General features: G+C 31.8%; 1 protein-coding gene across 1 annotated transcript; it reads left to right on the forward strand.

Annotated features, from left to right (window-relative positions):
• The first annotated feature begins 5,373 nt into the window (after positions 1–5,373).
• Positions 5,374–22,051, forward strand: LOC134248193 (galaxin-like). The gene is made up of 8 exons (XM_062730617.1): positions 5,374–5,440; positions 5,536–5,667; positions 7,346–7,450; positions 7,924–8,035; positions 18,327–18,493; positions 20,814–20,894; positions 20,987–21,098; positions 21,558–22,051. Exons 1-8 carry the CDS (start codon positions 5,374–5,376, stop codon positions 21,724–21,726), a joined length of 945 nt encoding a protein of 314 aa, XP_062586601.1. The 3' UTR covers positions 21,727–22,051.
• Positions 22,052–22,573: the final 522 nt, after the last annotated feature.

The raw sequence follows: 22,573 nt of genomic DNA on the forward strand, positions 1-22,573 counted from the left end.
TTGTTTAAATAATTGTTCATCGAGCCCGACTTCGAGCCCGATGTTATTGTACTATTATTCGACAGTTAAAAATTTCCACAGTTTTCCAGCGCAGAAAATGACTAAGTTTCTCATTTTATCATTTTTTTCCCAAAGAATTCCACTACTTTCCAAACCAAAAAATGTCTAAGTCCAAATTATGAATTTTTTTTTCAAATTCCAAAATATTCCAAAAACTTCCAGACACACTTTTCAAGTTTGGTATAGAAATGATTGGAATTCCACGGAATTCCAAAACTTTTCCAAACCCTATGGAAAATCTACATTAGGGTAACTCTTAAAACCATCTGCATGGTATTTGTTCCGGGTATGAGACCTTGAGAGTAATAAGATCAGTTGATTATTGGGTCTATTGTGACATTTACATGACATAATAGTCGTCAGACAACACACTTAGAGTGCGGAATGTTCGTAAGTACATGACTATATGGCGAAGAGGTCGAGGTCCCTTGAATAGAATACCTTTGGTTGTTTGTTTTTTTTTGTCGTTCAATCGATTAAGATGGGTATCATTAGAAGGTTAACAAACGAAATCATTCCAAATGAAAGAAAGATCAGTATTTCAACATTTTTTAAAAGTTTATCTCAAACTAAAATACAAAACGAAATCCAAGATGAATCTCGTAGCATCTGATGCTGCTCTTTGTTAGTATACAGATATGTCCTATATATTAGATAGGTACTCAGGTGACCGCACAGGTGGTATTCATATGCCGACTGTTAATTTTAATTAGGTAGGATGAAATCACTGTTGTTTATGGGTAACCAATTTTCGTGGATTTTCTTGGTAAATTTAATCAACGAACTTTCATCCCCACGAAGATTAATTTTGTCAATATAATATATGATCATTTAGTTCTCTGAATATAATTGCTACGAACTAACAACATTTTCCTTACCCTCAAACATTTACCAACAAGAATTAAGGTGATTTCGCAGTTATTGAGGCACATTGTACATGTAATCTCAAAGTTTTCTTTGGTTATGTTTTTGTTTTTGATAAGTGAAAGACAACCTTATTATCTCATTTAAATATTTTAATTATGGATCTAAATGTACAAGTTATAATTGTCCTCTTAAAACAGTAAAAGATATTTTAAAAATAGACTTTTTAAATAGCACAGTATCTGTAGAAAATTTATTTAAATGCTCTTTACATATTTAATATCATGCACTTGTATTCATACTTACTAAACAAATAAATATATCATTGTTACATTAATTTAGAAAATATATAGATCAAATTGAGAAATCGATATCTTCTTTATGGCACTTAGGGGGGTTGTACAATTTTTAGTTGAAAAAGTAATGTATATCAAAGTTTGGGAGGAAGACCCCCTACTATCTTTAAAAATGTATTTATAGTACAAAGTTCATTTTGTACTTTTGATATTATGACTGCCGATATGCATATGAAACAAAATGTGCAGTCATTAAGATAGCATTTCAATGTATTCATCTGTAAGGTATTTGATTCGTGGAAAAAAATTATCAACTTTTAATTGTTTTAAGTCCAGCCATTGCTCGAAAAGTATAAAAGGCGAAACATAAACGATGCAAGGGATTTTTTGATAGATTGATTGTATATTGTTTGACGTCCCTCTCGAAAATTTTTCACTCATATGGAGGCATCACTGTATGCCGGTGAAGGGCTTCAAATTTTGACCTTTACTCGGCACTCAGGGCCATTGAGCATTGAGTGATCTTTATCGTGCCAACGCCTGCCGCTGACACGGGCTTCGGTTTTTAAGGTCTCATCCGAAGGACCCACAACTCTCACTTCGTGCCGAGCGCATGGCGAAGGAACACTTGCTACCCACTTGATCGACTAGGTCAGTCACAGCCGAGATACGAACTCACGACCTCCCGATATAACGTACGGAGCGAGCGCCCTACCGACTGAGCAACCGTAGACGGTAGGGATGTTTTGAAATTCTAGATTAAGGCATTTATTTTATTTTTTTTTTGCTTAATGTCAGATTATATGACATTTTGGTGGAAATATTTCAACAAAAAATTAAAACAACGTGTATAATTTTGTTTAATATCGTGATTAATTTCAAACTTATTTAGAGTTTGAAAATGCAAAAATCGGAATGCAGTGCAAATCCTCATTTCATAGTTGATTTGATTTGAACATATTTTATTATATAACAAATACATAAATGGATTGGGCAGCAGGCATAGCCTATATAAGCCCTCTCCATAGGTACAAGGTTAATTAATACACATAATAACAGGTTTCATAGTTGATCAATACTAATTAATAATGCCTGTAGTCATATTTTCTGTAAAATGGCGCAAATGCAGAAAAATCCTGAAAGTTACATTGTTCCATATTCAAATTTATGAACATTGTGCTTCATTGAAAAGAAATCAATTTCAAAAGACATGCAGTCCTCATTAAAAAAAAAGAAGGATGTCTTCGTGTGACGTCACAGAGCAGAGAGCAGTTAACGATAAAGTTTTTGGTGTACACTGGATAATTTCAGAAAAAAATATGAAAATGCTGGAGGAAGCAGAAAATATATCAAAGCGAGCCATGCACGTGTGTGGTACTTGAATGATAGAGACTCTATATCAGACGAGGAAACTGATTATATGTAAAAATCTGTTCAAAAACCTTAACAAATAGTATTGATTGTATATTGTTTAACGTCCCTCTTGAGAATTTTTCACTCATATGGAGACGTCACCGTATACCGGTGAAGAGCTTCAAATTTAGACCTATACTCAGCACTCAGGGTCATTAAGCAGTGAAGGTTCTTTATCGTGCCAGCGCCTACCGCTGACACGGGACCTACGTTTTTAAGGTCATATCCGAAAGACCCGTGACTTTCAGTCCTGATGCCGAGCGCTTGGCGAAGGAACAGTCGCTACCTATTTTTACGTCTTAGGTTTGACGCGGCGCCGGGAACGAGAATCGAAAACGGGCCTCCCGATCACGAAGCGAACGCTCTACCACTAGGCTACCGTGAACGGTTAACAAAAAGTAAAGTCATACTGAGAGTTAGGCATTTCACAGCCGCTGATCTAATGAAAAACATATTTACGCAATAAAAAATATAACATTGCAAGTAGAATTATGCTACTGATACAAATGTTGGCAAAAAGAAATTTCAAATGATGAAGAAACATTTTAGTAGGTGCGATAGAATTGGGCCAAACTGTGTAAAATGTAAAGGATATTGAAGAATATTCATTTGCGAAAACAAAAGATTTCTTTAAACGTGGTTCACAACAATTCGAAGTTTTGCTTAAATGATGCTTCATATATGGACCTGTCAATAAATAAAAATATGTGTTTTTTTCCTGTGAACAATGTAATAAAAAAGAAACATGGGTACATGGGTATATTAGCATATGTACACACAGCATGTAATTTTTCATGTTATTAACAAATGCGTTCAAGCTAGAAAATTCAGACATATTGACATTTTTTCAATAAGATCACTCGCATTTTTATTAACAGTTTCTTCTATTAGAAAATGAATAAAAATAAAGGCATAAATTAAGAGATAACATGAATACATGATACAGTACAGAGCTGTTAAGTAGAATTGGTATGCACTTACTACTATTTAGTAGATGTTATGGATTATGGGAAAGACAATTTTAATATTCACATAAATAGTAATTTAAAAAGACCTCCCTAAGTAGTTGATAAGGGCGCTTCAATCAAACCCATGATCTTGTTTTGTAAAAAAGTTTTTAAACCATATTATACTTTTATGTCAATAACACAAGATATCTTACTCCAAATTACATGGAAAACCCCTTACCCAAATTCACATTCATTTAAACTTTCATAGGAAATGTTTTGGCAAACTATTTATTACATGTACCATTGCTTTCTGCGATAATTAATCTACACAGCCATATACAAAAGACTTGTCTATATTTTTGTTTTTTTTCCCCATAAATATTGTTCAAACTCTGTTAGCCTATTTATAAAATCGTCTAATGGCACAAATCAGGTGCTAGTGTGTATCAAATATAAAGAGCAGATTCCTACATTCAAAGAAGTAGGAACCCATTTCTTTGATAAGACCGTATTAACTGATATTTTATGTTAACGTATGCTGTAAGGGAAATAAAATGATTACTAACTTCTGAATTGCAAGCATTGTGTGCGTTTTGAAGGCTGCTATTGGAAGGTGGTCAACCAATGAGATATTCAACACTGTATATAATGTGTTATGTTAATAAGGTTGTAATATTATCCATAAACAATAATCAGCGCTGCTTACAATTAAAAAAATAACTGCCACAAAAACTTTTCGTCTTTTGAATATTTATACCTGGGTAAAAAAGAAATAGATTGTAAATGCATTATTAAAAAGCGAACAATGGAAATCTGATTTTTTTTCCCAGTGCATGTGGAAAAAAAACCACGTTATATCATGGGAGATTATGAGCATTAGACACGATTCACGTTACAAAACAATGCTAACAGATACTTCCTCTTTCTAATTTTCATTTAAGAATTTCCTTACAGCTGGTAAAACGTGAAATATATAGGTACAAAATGAATTTCACCTGATGACATGCTTCAACAAAGAGTATGCAAAAATGTCAAGCGTCTGCAAAAAATAGTAGCTGAGAAAACTGTTAGGAAAAATTTGCACGGACAAACGAACTGATAAACAAGACAACATATTTCATGCCTAAAATGCAGATACAAAGAGTAGTTATTGAGAAAATTGCGACAAAAATTTGTTACGGGTATATAGACAAAAGAAATTAATTAACAACCTATATGACTCTTTTTGATTAGATAAAAGTAAAAAAAAAAAGTTAAACAATTCCCTTCTTCAAAGATATTCTACAAAGTGGTATATACCACTTAAACATTTTTGTTGAACCATATTTATCAAAGAGAGTATTCATCAAATATTGTTTTAACCTTCAAATGCAATTTTATTTATTTTTCACTCAGAAACTCGAATATAGTTACGAAATATAGGGTACAATTACGTAATTATGGCAGGTAATGGCAATTAAAAAACATTCAAATAATAAAGTTTAAAGAGAAATTAAATGCTATTTTAGAGGGTTTTGTGCATGATCACTGCGTGTAATCAATATAAGATTCATCTGCAGATCTGACATTTCATCCTAGTAAAAAGTTGATTATTTGTAATGGAAAAGTTTTGTCAATAACGCAGTCTACAAACAAACAATTAAGCTTATTGTTACGATCACTCTTTCGGATTTCCAGAAAAAAGTGCAAAATTTTCCTTAAAATCAAATCCGTAATTAGCCATGCCTTTACAAAAGATTTAAGTGTTAATTCATTCACAGTTACTTTGCAATTTCCTGTTTTAGAAAGACATGGAGAGGAAAGAACATTTGCTGTTACTGTTTGTTATTTTTGCTACACAATATTGTTACTGCTATGGTGAGTTTATAAGCATTTATTAATAATACTTAAAATGAAATTTGACCAAAAAATACCCACCCAGTTTTGCATCGAACAATCTCTTCATTAAACAGTTATCAAAACATGTGTTTTTACGGTAAACGATTTGGTCGTCGAGAAGAAGAATTTTAACGATTCTGAGATTTGCTGTAAACATGGGGTCCATGACAAATATAATGTAGGAGAAAGGATTGAATGTTGCGGAGGTAAAAATTTTATTCTATTGATATTCATTAATTCATATGCAAAATATATATCTTGTTTTGTACATTGATGACCCATTTCTCATACATAATGTTTAAATTAAATGAATATGAAAAAATAGATATTCGTACGAGAAAAAAGGGAACTATTTTTATCTTATTCTCTTCTTGAGCCGATAAATTTAATAGTTTTATTAAATACGCATCTAATTTTAATTCTACCTGCAGTATCAACCTTTTTAACGTTCTTTTTTATTCACTTTTCAAAGAATCAATGGAACATTTTATACATTATGCCAAAAATAAAAAGAATAGCAGAAAAATTCTCTGATAAATGCAAATCTCTGTACTGGCGGGTGTTTACTTAGAGTTTTGGTTGAGAAAAAACAGGGACGAATTACTTTTAAAATGACCATTAGAAGGATATCTTATGTAGAAGTTTGTTTCAAATGTACAAAATAACAAATTTATAATTTCAATTTGAAAATATAATGTATTGTTTTCAATTAAAAGAAAGAAAGAAAATGGAAAGAAAGTATGCAAAAAAAAAAAACCCACCCATGAATTTAGTTCGATGACGAGAGAATTCGCAACAGCATATGGACAATGCAAAGTTTATTAAGTCTAAATAAAATAAGAATCTTGTTTCAATCGATCAGTCTTGATATTAGTGATATTTTTTAAAAAAAGTAAAAGGACAAGATAGGTTATGACCTGTTTTTGGCCCAAATTTTTAGTGCCTTTTAGAATTATGCAAAAGTCTGTTAATAAAAAAAAACTGTTGTCATCCCTACCTCAAAATGAGTATTAGTTCTAAGTTTTGGAATACACAAAGGTCAGGGAGAGGTCTGATAATATGTCAATTGTCGAATTTTGTCATTTTTATGCGAATTTTCATCTATTTTTCAGCAAATTTCGTCTGGAAAATAAAGAGCACAAGCTTGCCTATCTACCAAATTCATATATTTAATACACTGGTATATGAAGCAGATTACGTATAAAAAATTCTCAGATAGGCAAGCTTGTGCTCTATGGTTTCCAGAGAGAAAATTAACTCAAATATGATGAAATTCCACCTGAGATGAGGAAATTCGGGAAAAAGGTCCTACTTCTGCACCCTCGTGTGCCTCCTTGAAAGCTTTGAATCCAAATTAGTGCTGATTTTAAAGCAAGCATCATTTTAAGTTCTTACCTACAAACTATAACTATTTTACCAGTGGTCTGGTTTTTACATCAAATAAGTGGTCATGTTATGCCGTTACCCTACCTTGTCCTTTAAATAAACATTGCAGAGGATCATCGGACTTAATTTTTTTAATAATTTTATTATTGATGGTGTAATTCTTTTTTTTTAATTTAGCGAAGAAATTTTATGATATTTCATTAATTAAAAAGAAAGTCACCAAGACAATGACTTAAAAATGAAGAGAAATATTTAAAAAAATATATTTTATATCTAATACTGTAACTGTACAATACTATAATTGTACAATAAATAACTTTGCTTTCCTTTCATTGGATGCTTTTTTGGCCTCTGAATAGACGTCAAAATTAAGAATGAAATTACCGGTATTCTTTTACTTAGGTAAAAATAACACACATTTATATAATAAATAGCAAAATAGGTTTTGAATAATCATTTAAAGGAGAGTGTAAGAAAATTATACATATATAATCATAGGAAGAACATACCGACCATATGTAGACATCTGCTGTGGAGAAAAGGTGTACGAAGGGACAATTAGCCAAAGCCCAGCTCATGAAAAAAGGTCAAAAGACGAAAATGGTAAGCTTCTACATATTTGATTACGCATAATGTGATCGTCAAAATGTTTTTATTCATCAAAACCTATATATTTTCTTTTTTATGCATATCAACGGGTTTTCATACCAGTATTTATAGTATAGCGCTTAATTAATGTAACTATAATGCAAAAAAGTGCGTACATGCATGTAAGAAAGAAAAGAATATAAATTTCTACTAGAAGAATAGAATTTTGTTTATTTAAACGAAGTACATCATTGTCGGTAACCATGGGAGACTTTTTAAAGCGCACTTTAATACTGAGAAGTTGTGGTATTTATTAAATGTAAGCTCCATACATACAAGCCCAAGTATATAAACTGGATTGAACTGGGTTTTTTTTTCTATCTGATCATTTATAAGTAAAATATTAATTAGTTGCATTTCAGTCCAAAGTTTTTTTTTACAAACTAGGTTAATTTTAAACTTTATCTGACATACATTTAAATTTAAAGGTGGAATTAATTCTTTACTGAACGTGCCAAACCTAATGTGCTGTGGAAATGACACCTACACACCTCGGACAGAAATTTGCTGTGAAGGCGTTGTTAAAAGGGCAACTGGAAGGTGAATAATTTTAAAATGATAAGAACAAGCACAAGTGAGTTATATTAGATAGAGAAAATCATTTTGAAACAATATACATTTATTGTATGATAGTGAGTGAGACATAAAGATTTCTTCGTCCATAAAAAACAATATTCCCCGAGAGCGTAGCACAAAATAAAATAAGAATTGTAACAGTTGTAATATGCTTAATTTCGATGCATAATGCAGTCATTTTATTCTGTTTCTTTTCTATATAAAATTTGATTTTGTCATACACCTGAAATGTTGATTACTGTATTTCTTTTTGGATATTGAACTTTAAAAGAAAAATGCAAATGTCACCGAATGTCAAATATTTTTTTCAATAAATGTAGTCATATATATTATGAAATTGAAAACAGGACATATTACTTACACGAATTAATATATTGTAGAGTGGCCAGCATTTTCTTTGATTTCCTCTTCAGGAATATGATGAAATTTAAGCGAAGAAATATGTCATCGCCGTCGTATATCAATGTTGCTCAGTTCAACATTTGCATGTACCTTGGAAAACAGCTTGAATGAAATACATGTTATTTAAAGAGCAAATGATGAATGATGGAGAAATGAATATCTTGATTTAAACGATAAAATGTTTTATTGTTGACTTGCAAATTGACGGCGGCAACCATTGCAGAAAAAAAAACCATTATACGTGTAACCAGCAAAAGTAAAATATTTGAATTAGATCTCTGCAACCGATAAGCGTATAATTTGGCAGGACATTTTTTTCATTTCTCAAGTTATATTTGAATGTGATCGTATAAGTTAGATTTATTTGAACTTGGAATTGTATGAGTGAGCTGTGTGTAATTGGATGTGTCATCGATGGAAGAGCCCAATTTAGACTAAATTTCATACAGATGGCTTAAAAAAGAGTTCTACTTAGTTCAGCTTCATTTAGGATAGATGCTTGAGTTTCTGATTGACAATATCTGTGTGGTTTTGAAAACCAGGTCTTCCGAAAATCTACTGGAATTCCCATTGGTTCCAATTGCGCCCAGTTATGAGCATACCTATTTTTGTATTCATATGAAGCAGAATTTATCCGAAATCTTATACATGAATAGAAAACACTTGCTGTGACCTTCAACTCGACATTTAGATAAATCGACGACGCATGCATTGTCAATTAACAATGGTAACTTCCAATCTTAGGTCAATACCATATATTCCGGTGAGCTTGAAATAAAAGATACCACAGAGTCTGACAGATCTGTTTCATATTTGCATCTTTTACTTGGAAAAGACGTTAATGGTAATCGAACTACCAAGCTCTATGATAGATGTGATGAATTTAACTTTACAATCGTCAAGGTCTCGTACTTATGCAACATAATACCTTCATCACCTGCGTACAGAGTTTATATTATTTAGTTGATTAGATGTGCAAGAACATACGTGCGAACAATTTCTGAAACGAGGTAAATTAATGACAAACAAGTTGATGAAACAAGAATATTAGCAGTCTCATTTAAAGTTATCATTTCGTTAGTCTATGGTCGATATACTGACCTTGTCAGCAAATACAATTTATCATTAAGTTAAATAAAGACTGATATTTTCCTTCTAATTGTTAGTCCATTATTTAAACACCTGAATTGACGAAAGTATTTCCCGATTTTAACAAGTTGCATACGGTGTGTGTGACCGATCAACAGTGGATACTCAGTCCTCCATAGTGATCCCACCTCTGATGTTTTTGCAAGTCTGTGTTTGCTCTGATCCTATTTTTTGTATTGTTTTATGGACTTTTGATCGGGAATAGTGTTCGTTATCACAATCTTTTTCCTAACAGTCAATATGTTGACATAAATTGTAATAAGCATCGAATCCTTTAAATATATTTTAAAATTAAAGGCCCCATGGTCAGGAGTTCTGGTGCTAGGACGGGTCTCTGATAATTATATAAAGTGAAAATGCATTATTTTGTGTGTTTTTTAAAAATCTTCCGCTACATCTAGATACAATTCCCGTTAAACTATTTAAAAAGTTATGATGAGGAAGGGTGCTTCTTCGGAAATTGTGAGTATAATGGCTCCTCCTGGGAAAGGGGTTCTTGTGTTGTGATGGGGTTCTATTGATTACATAGAGAAAAGCATTAATTTTGAAAATCGTCTCCTTTTATCCTTTGTATTAAATAAACTAACTGTTTAGTATATAGAGAGTACCTCTTCCAAAGTTGTGACTTTCATGACCCCTGGTCTGGTGTAAGAGTTGGGCTTTACTAATTTATTAGTGAAAAATAATTCCCGATTATGACAAGTTGCATACACATGTACGGGTCTAATGATCATATTCTAAAACTGAACTAATGCTTTGACATATGCTCTTTGGTATTAATCAAAGATTAATGATGACCGAGCATATCTTTTCCAAAATTGTTAAATGTGTGACCAAGGGTTAGTGGTCCCTGTAGGGTGGGGTTCTACTGATTATATAGTAGAAATGCATTTTTCTTTGTTCCTCTGCTCTGCCTCTAGCTATCAAACTAAGCATGTATTGTGTATAGTTAATGAGCAATGGTTCCTCTTTCAAAATTATAAATTTCATGGCCCCTGGTTTAGAATACGAAACAAATTCAACTGTTTGAAAGTTATAACATGATATTCAAATGACCTTAAAGCCTGGAAGTGTCTTGTTTAAAATGCTATGACGCATGTCCTGGTTAATCATAGGTACCCTGTAATGATGATCTAGTCTGTAACTTTAAACATTTGATCTCCTTTAAAAAATTTGTTTAATTTATTAACGGTGCTTTTCCTCCCTGCATTATTATTTTCAGCCATGATGGATTCGGTCCTGATTTTCCGGTTTAGATAAATACGATAAAAGCACAGCTCAAAATGCAAATACACCAAAGGCAAACCGAATTTACAAAACCAAAATAATGAATATTAAAAATGGCAGACAATATGTATAATAAAATAGCGAACCTTTCCATGCAGATATGTAGTGAATCTCACATATTTCAGTATGTGTGGGAAAAGATTATGGAAAATCATGAAACTGCAATCAAAAACCACGCTATAAAACATATGAAATGGACAATTTTTATCTCCCCAGAAAAATGATTTGTAATTTCTTAAGAGATGTCATTCTAAAATAATCTAACACTGCTCAACTTTGTATTAAAGTAGATTACATGAAGAGAAAAAATGGTAGGCGTGATTTGGTACCTTTGTCCATGTAAAAAATGTTAAGCATCTACATTTTACGATCGAGGTGGTTTTCACAATGTGGCGACACTGGATCATTTCATGCCTTATTAGTAAAAAAAGGATAAACATCTAAATTTCCACAATCGTTTTACATTATTTCAATTTTCTATTCAGGCAGAAATTGATCACTGATGCATGAGCTACATTAACATATTTATGCACATATCATAACAAAGGACAGGTAATGCTAAATAAAATAAGACTTTCAAGTAAATAGAGAAATGCAAAATTAATATACATCTTGTTGCAAAGGGGTTCAGGATTGAGAGAGAGTTATTTTTACCCCAAATTAATATTTGTTTGGGTTTATCGTTTGAACATCTAAACATTTGTCATTTAATTGACAATTTGATATATGAGAGTAACCTAAAATATGATAATGAATGTAAAGTGATATCAACAAAACAGTCGAATAAATATCTATATTCGCAAATTAAGTAGTCATCGGAAAATAGAAGCTGTGTCAACATATTTTTGTCACACATCTGTAGGAATTTATGGAAAAATGGTAGGCGTGATTTGGTACCTTTGTCAATGTTAAAAATGTCAAGCGTCTACGTTTTAAGAGGTGGTTTTTACAATTTGGCGACACTGGATCATTTCTTACCTGATTAATAAAAAGGATATATATATATATATATATATATTTCCACAATATTTCAACATTTTATATTAATTCTCGATTCACTCAGAAATTGATCACTGGTGTATGATGTACATTTACATGTTTATGCACATATTATAACAAAGTACAGGTAATGCCAAATAAAAAAAATATTCAGGTAAATAGAGAAATGCAAATATACATCTTGTTGCAAAAGGGTTCAGGATGCACAGAGAGTTATATTTGATTGGAGTTATCGTCTGAACAACAAAACATGTGTCATTTAAATGGCAATTTTATAAGAGAGTGGCCAAAAATATGTTAATGCCTGTAAAATGATAGCAACAAAACAGGCAACTAAATAACATTTTCCTCAAATAAAATAGAATTCGGAAAATAGAAAATTGAAGCTGTGTCAACATATTTTTCGCATACCTGTTGGAAATTATGGTAAACACAAACCTACATTCTTTCCTACGCAATCTCTTTTAAACGTTGTTTATTAGACGGAGACATGAATTATCTCAGTACAATTTTTATTTTGCATAATTTTGAGACTGTTCTTCTGAGGATTTTCCAAAAGAATAACCTGCAAAATTTACCCACTTATTTTCTACATCTTGATAAATACCTTGGAAATGTACAAAGTTCCGTTGTAGTTAATAGAATAGTAGTTATTCTAATTGTATAACAGGACACAGACAGCAAAAAATAATATCTGATAGATATTGTTCCAAAATAATACAATCATGTTACAACTGATCACATTTAATAATATTTTTGATTTAATTTGATGCACCTTTGTTTATGTTTAATTTCCGATTTCCTCTATTGAGATGGCGAATATGAAAACAAGTCAAAATAAACAATACTACTACAATTAGTGAAACATATTACATTGATGCAAAGCAAGAAGTTGCATCAAGTTGGCAGCAAAAACTTTGAACACGGACCTCCGAAACATCAGAGGTGGGATTAGGTGCCATGGACGAGTGAGCATACCCTGCTGACCGGTCACACCTGCCATGAAATAATTTTATTTTAAAACAGACAAAATAGTATTTGCATTTGAAATTTATATAACAATCTTGTATAAAATATTAACAACATTGCAGGATAAAGGTTTGTTACTACGCAGCATTGTTAAGACTTGAAAAGGGGGGCGGGGCCTAATTTATACGGGAAAAGTTTACTGTGACGTCACACAAAAAAAATGACTGTTATGTATTTCTCATAATCTACCTGAAAATGAAATAATTTACAACTTTTAACTGCATTAGCATAATAAACAACGATATAACTTATCAATGTATTAAAAAAAGTTCCTAGTTAAAGCCCATGTAGCTGGTTATAAACAAAGCACTGGTCGCGATGAACTTGTTAACATGACGTCGTGTTGGTAAAAATGACGTATTTCATGCACTGTGAGAGGCAGATTGAAGAATTTTTTAACAATGAAAAATGCGTTTTATAATTAAACGGAATATTATTAACAGGTTTTAAATAGTCGATTAATACCAATATATATCCCTTGTATAGTGCGATTATTAATTAACTATCAAGAGAATGTATTTTATTAATAATGTCGTGTTTTTTATTTACAGGCTACGTATATTTTACATTGAAGTCTCATAAAATAAACATACATTGCATAGATCTGAACCATTTTTTGAAAATAGATAAAGGATATTTTCCTTAACTTGAAAAGTGCTGCTGCTTTCTTTAAATAGAAGGCGTGATTTTATAAGTATACAAAATATTTGTTAAAAGTCAAACATATTTCGACATTGGCCTATTTACTTGAAAATTTAACTATTAAAAAGCGAATTCTATTCAAAGCAGCAGCACTTTTCAGAAACAACAAATTATGCAGAAATAATAAAAAGCTTGAATTTTTATTTTCAATTAGGGTATGCCCTTGCGAAATTGAAATTTGTTAATGACCTACATTCAGTACACGAACTATGCATTCATCACGTGACTGTCCATCGATGGGACCAAACTTCATACAGTACAGACATACTATGCTATTTCCATTAGTATTAAAGTTCTGTCATAATAAAACAGCTTAATTAAAATAAATTCAGTTTTAAAAAACTCCTCCTTTTTGCATATCTATTTTCCGTTGATTTCTCATAGTAGGCCTTAACAGTGCTGCAAACTCAAATTTCATTGTTTTTAAAAATGATTTATCATTTGGTATGAAATATGTGAAGATAACAGACAGTATTCTAGATCAAAGGCTCATAAAACACTACAATTTAGAGGCGGATCAAACACAGACCTCCAAATCATCAGAGATGGGATCAGGTGCTATTGAAGAGTGGAGATCCCCTACCGACTGATCACACCCGCCATGTGCTCATGTTTGAGAAATAACTGAAAAAGTCTGTGGACAACTCAGTGAGTAAATATATATAGTAATGTGTATATTTGCGTTTTACTTACCCGATAGTTTTATTTTTTAGCCACTTTAATCAGTCTAGCTCTTGCGAACAATTTGTGCACTTTTTTGCTGATTTCTTCAACCAGCAATAGTAGCAGCAGTTTGTACAGCAGTTCTGAATCGATTGCTGAAAGGGGGGTCTGACGGTCCTTTCTGGGTGTGGTAACCCGCTGACGGCCAGTTTTGGTCTCTTATTTGTGTTCTTAGCCGTTGGAGACGTATGTTAAACGTCTGCAAAGCCGATAGATGTACACTAAATGCAATTGCTACCTCCAGTTGCGTAGCTCCGGTTATCATCATAGTTAGCCTGTGTTGCGTTCATCTTTAATAAGGCGTGAAATTGCAACATCGACATTGTTATCAAATCTTAAATATAGGTTTAATAGGAGTGTTTATTGTTTCTCTAAATCCAAAATATCAATAAAAATAGATCCTCGATTTACAAGAAATCACTATTTCATGTATCATAAACATGATTATTCAAAGGAAATAATTCAACACGTGTTTTTTTAAAATCTCATGTTGTCCTTTAAACAAATCACAGGTACCCAATGATAAAAAAAGGTAGTTATTATATATACTTTTTCAAAATTTCTTTTATGAGTAAAACAATATGCGGTTCTTTTTTTTTGTTGAGTATATATTCCCATGTCTTAAAATATTTACTATGTTGTGAATGTCTGGTAAGAACACAAAATTTTATTTTGAAACAGCATGAATTTATTTTAATTTTTTTTTCAAAAATATCTGACTAAAATATTTGTAAATGTTGACAATTTAGATATATTCAACTAGATCAATAAAATTTATGTCTTATTTCTCCAACTGCATTTTCTAACAAAAAAAACACACAGAATTGCCCCTTCTGTTCTCGATAATTTTGAAAGTGGTTTCACTAAAATCTGAATGTTCTCTGAAATAGTTGATTGCATGCATGTTTACTTTTTGCAATACCTGTTTTTAAAACTTTGTCTTCTAAATCAAAGTAAGATACCAAAATAAATTTAGGAATTGAGTTTAAAAATATTATGTACATGTACTAGCTGACATACATGGATATTCAAGAAATCGACGGATCATTTCTGCAGCATTGAAGATGGGTAAATATTGAAGACGGTGGTATAATAAATTACAAGGGACTTTAAGTCAGAAAATATTTTGCTCGGATACGCTTCCTACGGTAGAAATTTCCTATAAATTATAATAGCTACCGCCGACTGAATACTTTAAATGATTTGTAAGACCAGGTAACCTTAAGCCATACATCAGGGATTTAAATATCTCCACAAGAACTGGAGTAAATTATCATTTTTATCAAAGAAAGAAATCCGCGGTATTTTGATTGCTATTGTTGAAATATTTATATTTTGTATTGATATGTAAACGATATCAATCGTCTTCAATTATCACATTCTTACAAGATTAAACTAGCGTTACATTGTGTATTAAATTGAGACAGTGTATTTCAATAGATAACTAATCATTTTGCCATATGTTATATCAACCTAAACCATTGTAAATATAGTTCTAATAACATAATAAAACCCAACATCAAAGTCATGTCAACAGTTAGCAAATTACTGTCAAATACAAAATACCTGATCTAGTGTTTATTAATAAATATTTTCCAGTACTTTGTCATGTAAAACACTGTAAACTTAAACTAGGTCCATATCAGCAACAACATAAATACTCTTAAAGAATTGTTTTAATACTTTTAATTTTCTTGGGAATTTTCATCTTTTTGCTTTTCTCTTAAAGATAGAAAATTTAGATATTTTAACATTCCAAATAGCCTTAAATATTCCAAATATTCCAATATTTGCGTAAATTTTTGATATTTAAAAAAAAAATTAAGTTCATTTCAAAAACGTTTTTCATCTACAAAAACCTGATGAAAATATAAAAGATGTTCTTAAGAGTCAACTAAAATTCTCTATTGTTACTTTCTGCATTTACGAAGCAAATCTGAGTTAATAAATAAATTCAATAAAATTTTAAACTGATAGATCTACAGTGTAAATTTATTGTCTTTGGTAGAGTCATCCGTGATAAAAGCTTTGTTTTTCGTTTTACTAGGCAGTATTGCTATCAGATGGTAAAATTTTGAATGAGTTCATACATCATTGATACAATCAACGCGTGCTAATTGCAATAAAATCATAACAGTGTTGCTGAATTGTCTCTTTGAAATTACGTTTATCTACAAACTACTCAGATCAAAATGAATGGATATATAACCAGGCCATAGAAGAGCGTGTCAGTTTAATTAATGTGTGCTGTCTTCAAGGTTAAAAACAAAAAAAGAACAAATCAAAATTAGGTGCTCCTGTTGGTTAAAAAAGTAGATTTCCTGTACACAGGGAGACTGCATAAATTGCGGTCCCGTGTCACAGAAGGTGTTGATCCCCCATTGCTCAATGGCTCTGAGAGCCGAGTAAATTACAACATTTGCAGTTTTCCACTGACAAATGATGACGTCTCTATAGAAATAAAAGATTCTCAAGAGGGATGTTAACTTAAAACAATAAACAAACAAACAAAACTATAATATGATATAATTATTTAAATTTTAAACCATCTTTAAAGCTTTAAGGCTGAACGGTACGTTTAATTGACACCACGCTGCTATTGCAAGTTTGTTCAAAAAAAAAAAACCCCAAAAAACAAAAAAAAAAACTGTGACATCAAGAAATTTTAATATATTAGATCGGTGCAGGTGGAAACTCTAAGTGGCTACGACTCTATGATTAAATTTCTCTTACAGGTCATTGTTTATTATGAAAAGATGATGTGTGTATCTTCGTATCGTTTAGTTCACTTGATTCAACACTAATTCTATCTTAATTCAATTAATGCCTAAATTATCAATGAAAGTGAATTTGACCAAATACTTTGTCTGTTATTTAAATTTCAATTGACAGATTCCATACAAAAAATCCATATTTTTTATTTAAGTCTCTAATATTTTATTATTAGGATAAAGTTTACATCTGGGATTTAAATAATTCATTCTCACTGTATTCATGTACATTCTGTGCCAGAAGTAAAAATAGTTCAGTTACACAAGTGAACATGATAATTGTTTTCTTTTTTAACGGTTGAAAAAATCAAAGATATCGCAGATAAAATTTTAAAAATGTTTAAAGAATATTTTGAACGCAAATGTGTGATTTTCACACATTAGACACCTTTCCCTTGTCTTAAAACAATGCACACATAAGCTGCAGTTTAGGTATTACGAGGAATATTTGCACTTATTATATAATATATTATTTAATTTTTTCCACATTTGTGCGGTATCTATCAAAAACAGTTATTTACATTCATTTGTTGAAAAATGTTTGTTGTTTTTTGTTTGTTTGTTTGTTTTTTTTTGTTTTTATATTTTGCAGAGACAAAATAATTTGTATCAAATATATCGATGGATTAAATGGATAGACAGAAAATTTAAACATCCTATTTTTACTACAGGAGACCCAGATTTAAGTGACTCATACAGTGTGCACTTTACATAGTTACCTGTCTGCAAATTTTCTTTTGGAAAGGGCATTGTGTCAACGTTTCAATGACTTATATGTAGGACTGCGTTTTATAACAGCTGACAAAATTTTCATCAGCAACAAATAATTTTAAATTTGCAAAAACAGAAAAAGTCCCCTGGTAAGTACCACCGCCTCTACACGTAGGTAGTAAATATAGATACGTTCAAGAATACAGTAGCTCATAAAATGGATTTTCCTACAAAATATCAAGATTTTTCCAAAGCCACCTACCCACATTGCTTCCATGGAGTATAAAAAAACCTGAGTGTAGATACAGCTTACTTGACATTAATTATTCAAGCTGTATAAATCGGAAGAAGATGGGATATAAATCAGCTTTATTCTGGCTTTTACTTATAACCGTTTTTTCTTCCACTTTTGGCTACGGTGAGTTATATTAAATATGTAATAACACTTTAGAGAAATATACTTCCAATTTGCAATATTCTAGGGAAATGGGGTCTTTCTTTCTTTCAGTGATAAAATCACTACGATGCGTGTACACAAAAAATGATACAATTCTGGAACAATCATTCAATGCATCTACTCAGATCTGTTGTGGAAAGTCAGGAGTGCACGAAAAATATCATCTAGGACAAAGAATGGACTGCTGTGGAGGCAAGATATGATTTAATTTATAAAACACGTAGCCATATATTTGATTTTTTTGCAACTTATTGCTTTCATTATTCATTTCATTATTGCTTTCATTACAGATTACATATGTATTTTTCCTTTTCAATGAATTGACGTAGATTTATCTAAAATAGCTAGAAATATATCTTTTGAAACTTTTATAAAACATAGTTTAACTTCAAACTATTTTTTTTTTCTACATTTCTTTTATGTAATGCAAACAAAAAAGAATGTACTCCACGAGTGTTTTGAAGATAAATGAAAAAGTGAAAATATAAAATACCAGATGATCTAAAAAAAAAAACTACAAACAATATCGATCAAGCTGTGAAAGCGCATCAAATACGGACATATAGAAATTCAACAGGTGGGGTCGATGTCAGAGACGAAAGAGCGATTACCCCTCATGATCCCCGATTGCATTGACCAGACAAACAAAAACAAAATCAAATAATTAACAATTGCTATTAAAAAAGATGAATTGCGACAAAACCTTTGATTTTTAGCTGTTAACAGTTTCGAAATAACGATCACAGATTTAAAAAAAAACTGACTTGAAATAAAATTACATGTAAAAAATTCAGCGTACTTGGAGCACGTTTAAAACCCCATTGATTACATTTCCAATGTCTTTGTCCGAGATAAAATTACAAATAGTAAATGTACTGTACCATATTTCTACATACATTATATTGATATCCGCGGTTTTAAAAATTATGTGCGGGGCGGGACAAATAGTGACAGAAGCGGGGTTGAGAGCACGTGGATTTGCGGAATCAAGAGCATCTCAATATATATAAGGAATAACTCTCACATTTTTTGCTTTCATGACGAAGATCAATCAATTGGCTTAAGTGACAATTTTATGCATAAGCGCGCCTTCGGCGTTTATGTAAATAATCACGCGATCCACTCTATTTATCACATTGTGAAACCCAAAAAATTATACTGTTATTCCTTAAATATACATGTGCATTGAATATCACTACATAAATAAGGAAAGTTGACAAAGCTAGGTCACTTTGTTTGTCATACAGTTTATCGTCAGTGAAATATCCAAACATGATATAGCAGACTCTATTGTATCTTTTATGTCGAGTTCGCTGGATACATCTATTGATTTAAAGCTGATCAGGATTCCTAAAAAGAAATTGTCCGCCATATTTGTCCGAGCTCTCGCTATATCTGCAGACCTGTAAATATAGAGGGAATCACGTAGTCACTGTTCAGTGTAAGGTATTTTCACCGGTGTACACGGACTTATGCTATACAATATTTACAATACTCGACAATAATAACTGTATACTTCTTCCAGTGCAGGAAAGTAAGATACGAAAGACATTTACAACAGTTGCACAGGTCAGTGCAGTATACAAACAAATACAAATGTATGCGTAACTGTAATTAAATGTAAACAAAGTTAGTGCAAGAGAACCAGCACTAACACGGGTTTCCATTCACACATTGGTTTCCATTCCACGCCGATACCTGTCTCAATAAATCAGTCAGGTGTAACGGATGCAAAGAGGATGTATTGTAGATAATGATATTGAAAATGGTGTATGCCTATTTACGATTCGTGTTCAGCTTTAATATCCCATTCTATTATAGAGACGTCACCGTATGTCAGTGAAGGGTTTCAAATTTAGACCTATACTCGGCACTTAGGGCCATTGAGCAGTGAGGGTTCTTTATCGTGCCAACGCCTACCGTGACACAGGACGTATGTTTTTAAGGTTAATATCCCAAAGATCCGTGACTTTCGTTTCTAGTGCCGAGCGCTATAATTGGCGAAGGAACTGTCACTACCTACATGTATGTTTACGTCTTAGATTTGACGCAGTGCCGCGAACGTGAATCAGACCCTCTTCTCCGATCACGAAACAAACACTCTACCACTAAGCTACCGTGACCGGTGGGGTACATCGAAACGACATACTAATAGAAGAAACTGCATGTTGTTAATTTATAAAACCTCGTCAATAGTTTTGAATTTCGATTTAAAGAACTTGAAGAAAGCATTTTCTACTTCTAATGTAAAAGATTTTTATCAATTTATACTTCTTAAGAATGTATGAAGGCCGGAGATTGTTTTTAATTTTTATGATAGGAATATCATAATAATTAACCGATAGTAGAAAGCGTTTGATCAGGGATGGAAAAATTAAAGATATTTGTTCGTACTCTGGAGAAATAAATGTCTGATTTAAAAAGAAGAGAAAATATTTTGTGTTTGTAATTTGAATAGACATGCAAATATAATTTTTGAACATTTTTCTTATATTTACTTTTCTGCCAACAGAGAGGACATACAAAACGGAATTACAAATATGTCACGGAGAGATTGTTATAAGCTGTGGAAGTCATTCTGATTTAACAAAAGGTGAGTCAAGTCATTTCGCAATGCTTTATATTATATCAGAAACACGGTCTTTTTATGGCAAGTCGTAAAACATAAACCTCATTATATTTTAGGTACAGTCACAGTGCTGACGAATGCATCGAAGCATATGTGCTGTGGAAATAAAGTTTACTCCCCTTTGAAACAGACATGTCTGAATGGAATCGTTAAAAGTGCAGAGAGAAGGTAACTAAATCTACAGAAAAGCGTATTTCATCATTCTTTACAATGAAATATATGGAGATAGCGAACAGTATTCAAGCTCAAAAATCCATAAAACAATACAAAATAGGAGCAGTGTAAACACGGACCTCCAAAACAGATTTGGGATCAGATGCCATGGAGGAGTGAACATCCCCTTTTGGCCCGTCGCACCCGCCGTGGGCTCCTCACAATACTTATGTTCATTTTTATGAGAAAATTAAAATATTGTGAAACATTTCATAGGAAATTTATTTATGTATTTATAATCGTAGCCGAGGTATATACATCTCTAAGAAATGAAGAATTATGTGTTTTAGGTAAACAATTGAAAATAAAAATCTCTGCGTGTCGAAAGTCGCTAGGTCCTTCTGACAGTGCGATATTCTTATTAACATAATGGATAGTGAAAGATATTATTCAAAATGAATGGATCTTTTGTAGAACAAATACATTGGACCTGATATTAAAGAAGATCCTGAAATCCAAGAAAAAGAACTTATTCTTTGTTTACACTTCTGCTGCACAAGCCAATATGTACGCCTCAAAGGCAGATTTCTTCTGGAAAAGTCAGCCCAAATATAACTCTCATTTACTGTATAAAACAAAATAAAAATGTTTCTTTCCCCATTACTTTTGAAAGCTTTATGCATGTATGAAGCTCTAGATACAGTGTACATAAATAGATTTATTTTTCATACAGAGTATAAGATGTTCTTCAGAAAAAGTACCATTGTTAGTAAATGGTATCGTGTATATTATGTATATTATGTAAAATTAATGTAATCATTAGGTCTTGTAAGCATAAATATTTAGAAAAAATGCTTTTGAAAATTATTAAAGTTATGTTCTGCAGCTTTTGTAAACAAAGGCCAGGAATCTGAATCCTTCTTTTGATTTCGTAGTTTGTAAAAATGAATAAAAGACTGATAAAATCAGTGATGACTTTTCTTTGCTATAGAAGGTTTGACACTGTATGGACGTATTTTTATTTTCCACATATATGGAAATATTCAAGCACATGAAGATAAAAACATAAAAACATCAAACAGTAATTAGTCTCATAGACCGTTCACGTTAGCTCAGTCGATAGGGCGCTAGCTCAGTCGGTCGGACCTAGAGAAAAGGTAGTAAATGTTCCTTCGTCATGCGCTCGGCTATGTAAGGTAGTGAGTTCTTAAAAGTAATCTCGAAGGGGCCGCTGGACCTACGAGTATAGCGTAAAAAAGGTGTTTGTTAATACTGAATATTTATACGATACATTGTAAATATACTTTTTACAAATAAGTAGTATTATATATATATTATACAGGCTCTTTGCATCTCAAGTGAAAACTGCTATGGTTGCAGGTCTAATTTTCTTAATGTGATGAAACTTCTTAAAACTGTGGCTTTCCATGTCACAGGTGGATTTTACTTGAAGTGAAAGTTGCATGTCCTTCAGATCAGACCTTAAAACT

Source organism: Saccostrea cucullata, unplaced genomic scaffold (genome assembly GCF_032062105.1).
Source record: "Saccostrea cucullata isolate Sc308-1 unplaced genomic scaffold, CSIRO_AGI_Scuc_v1 ctg8747, whole genome shotgun sequence".
Lineage (NCBI taxonomy): Eukaryota > Metazoa > Mollusca > Bivalvia > Ostreida > Ostreidae > Saccostrea > Saccostrea cuccullata.

Bases quoted from the DNA above. Each gene is read 5' to 3' on its own strand.
- LOC134248193 (XM_062730617.1), top strand. From the start codon at position 5,374: ATGGAGAGGAAAGAACATTTGCTGTTACTGTTTGTTATTTTTGCTACA. The intron at 8,036-18,326 runs GTGAATAATTTT...GCAATATTCTAG, and splicing joins GTTAAAAGGGCAACTGGAAG to GGAAATGGGGTCTTTCTTTC. The intron at 21,099-21,557 runs GTAACTAAATCT...GATCTTTTGTAG, and splicing joins GTTAAAAGTGCAGAGAGAAG to AACAAATACATTGGACCTGA.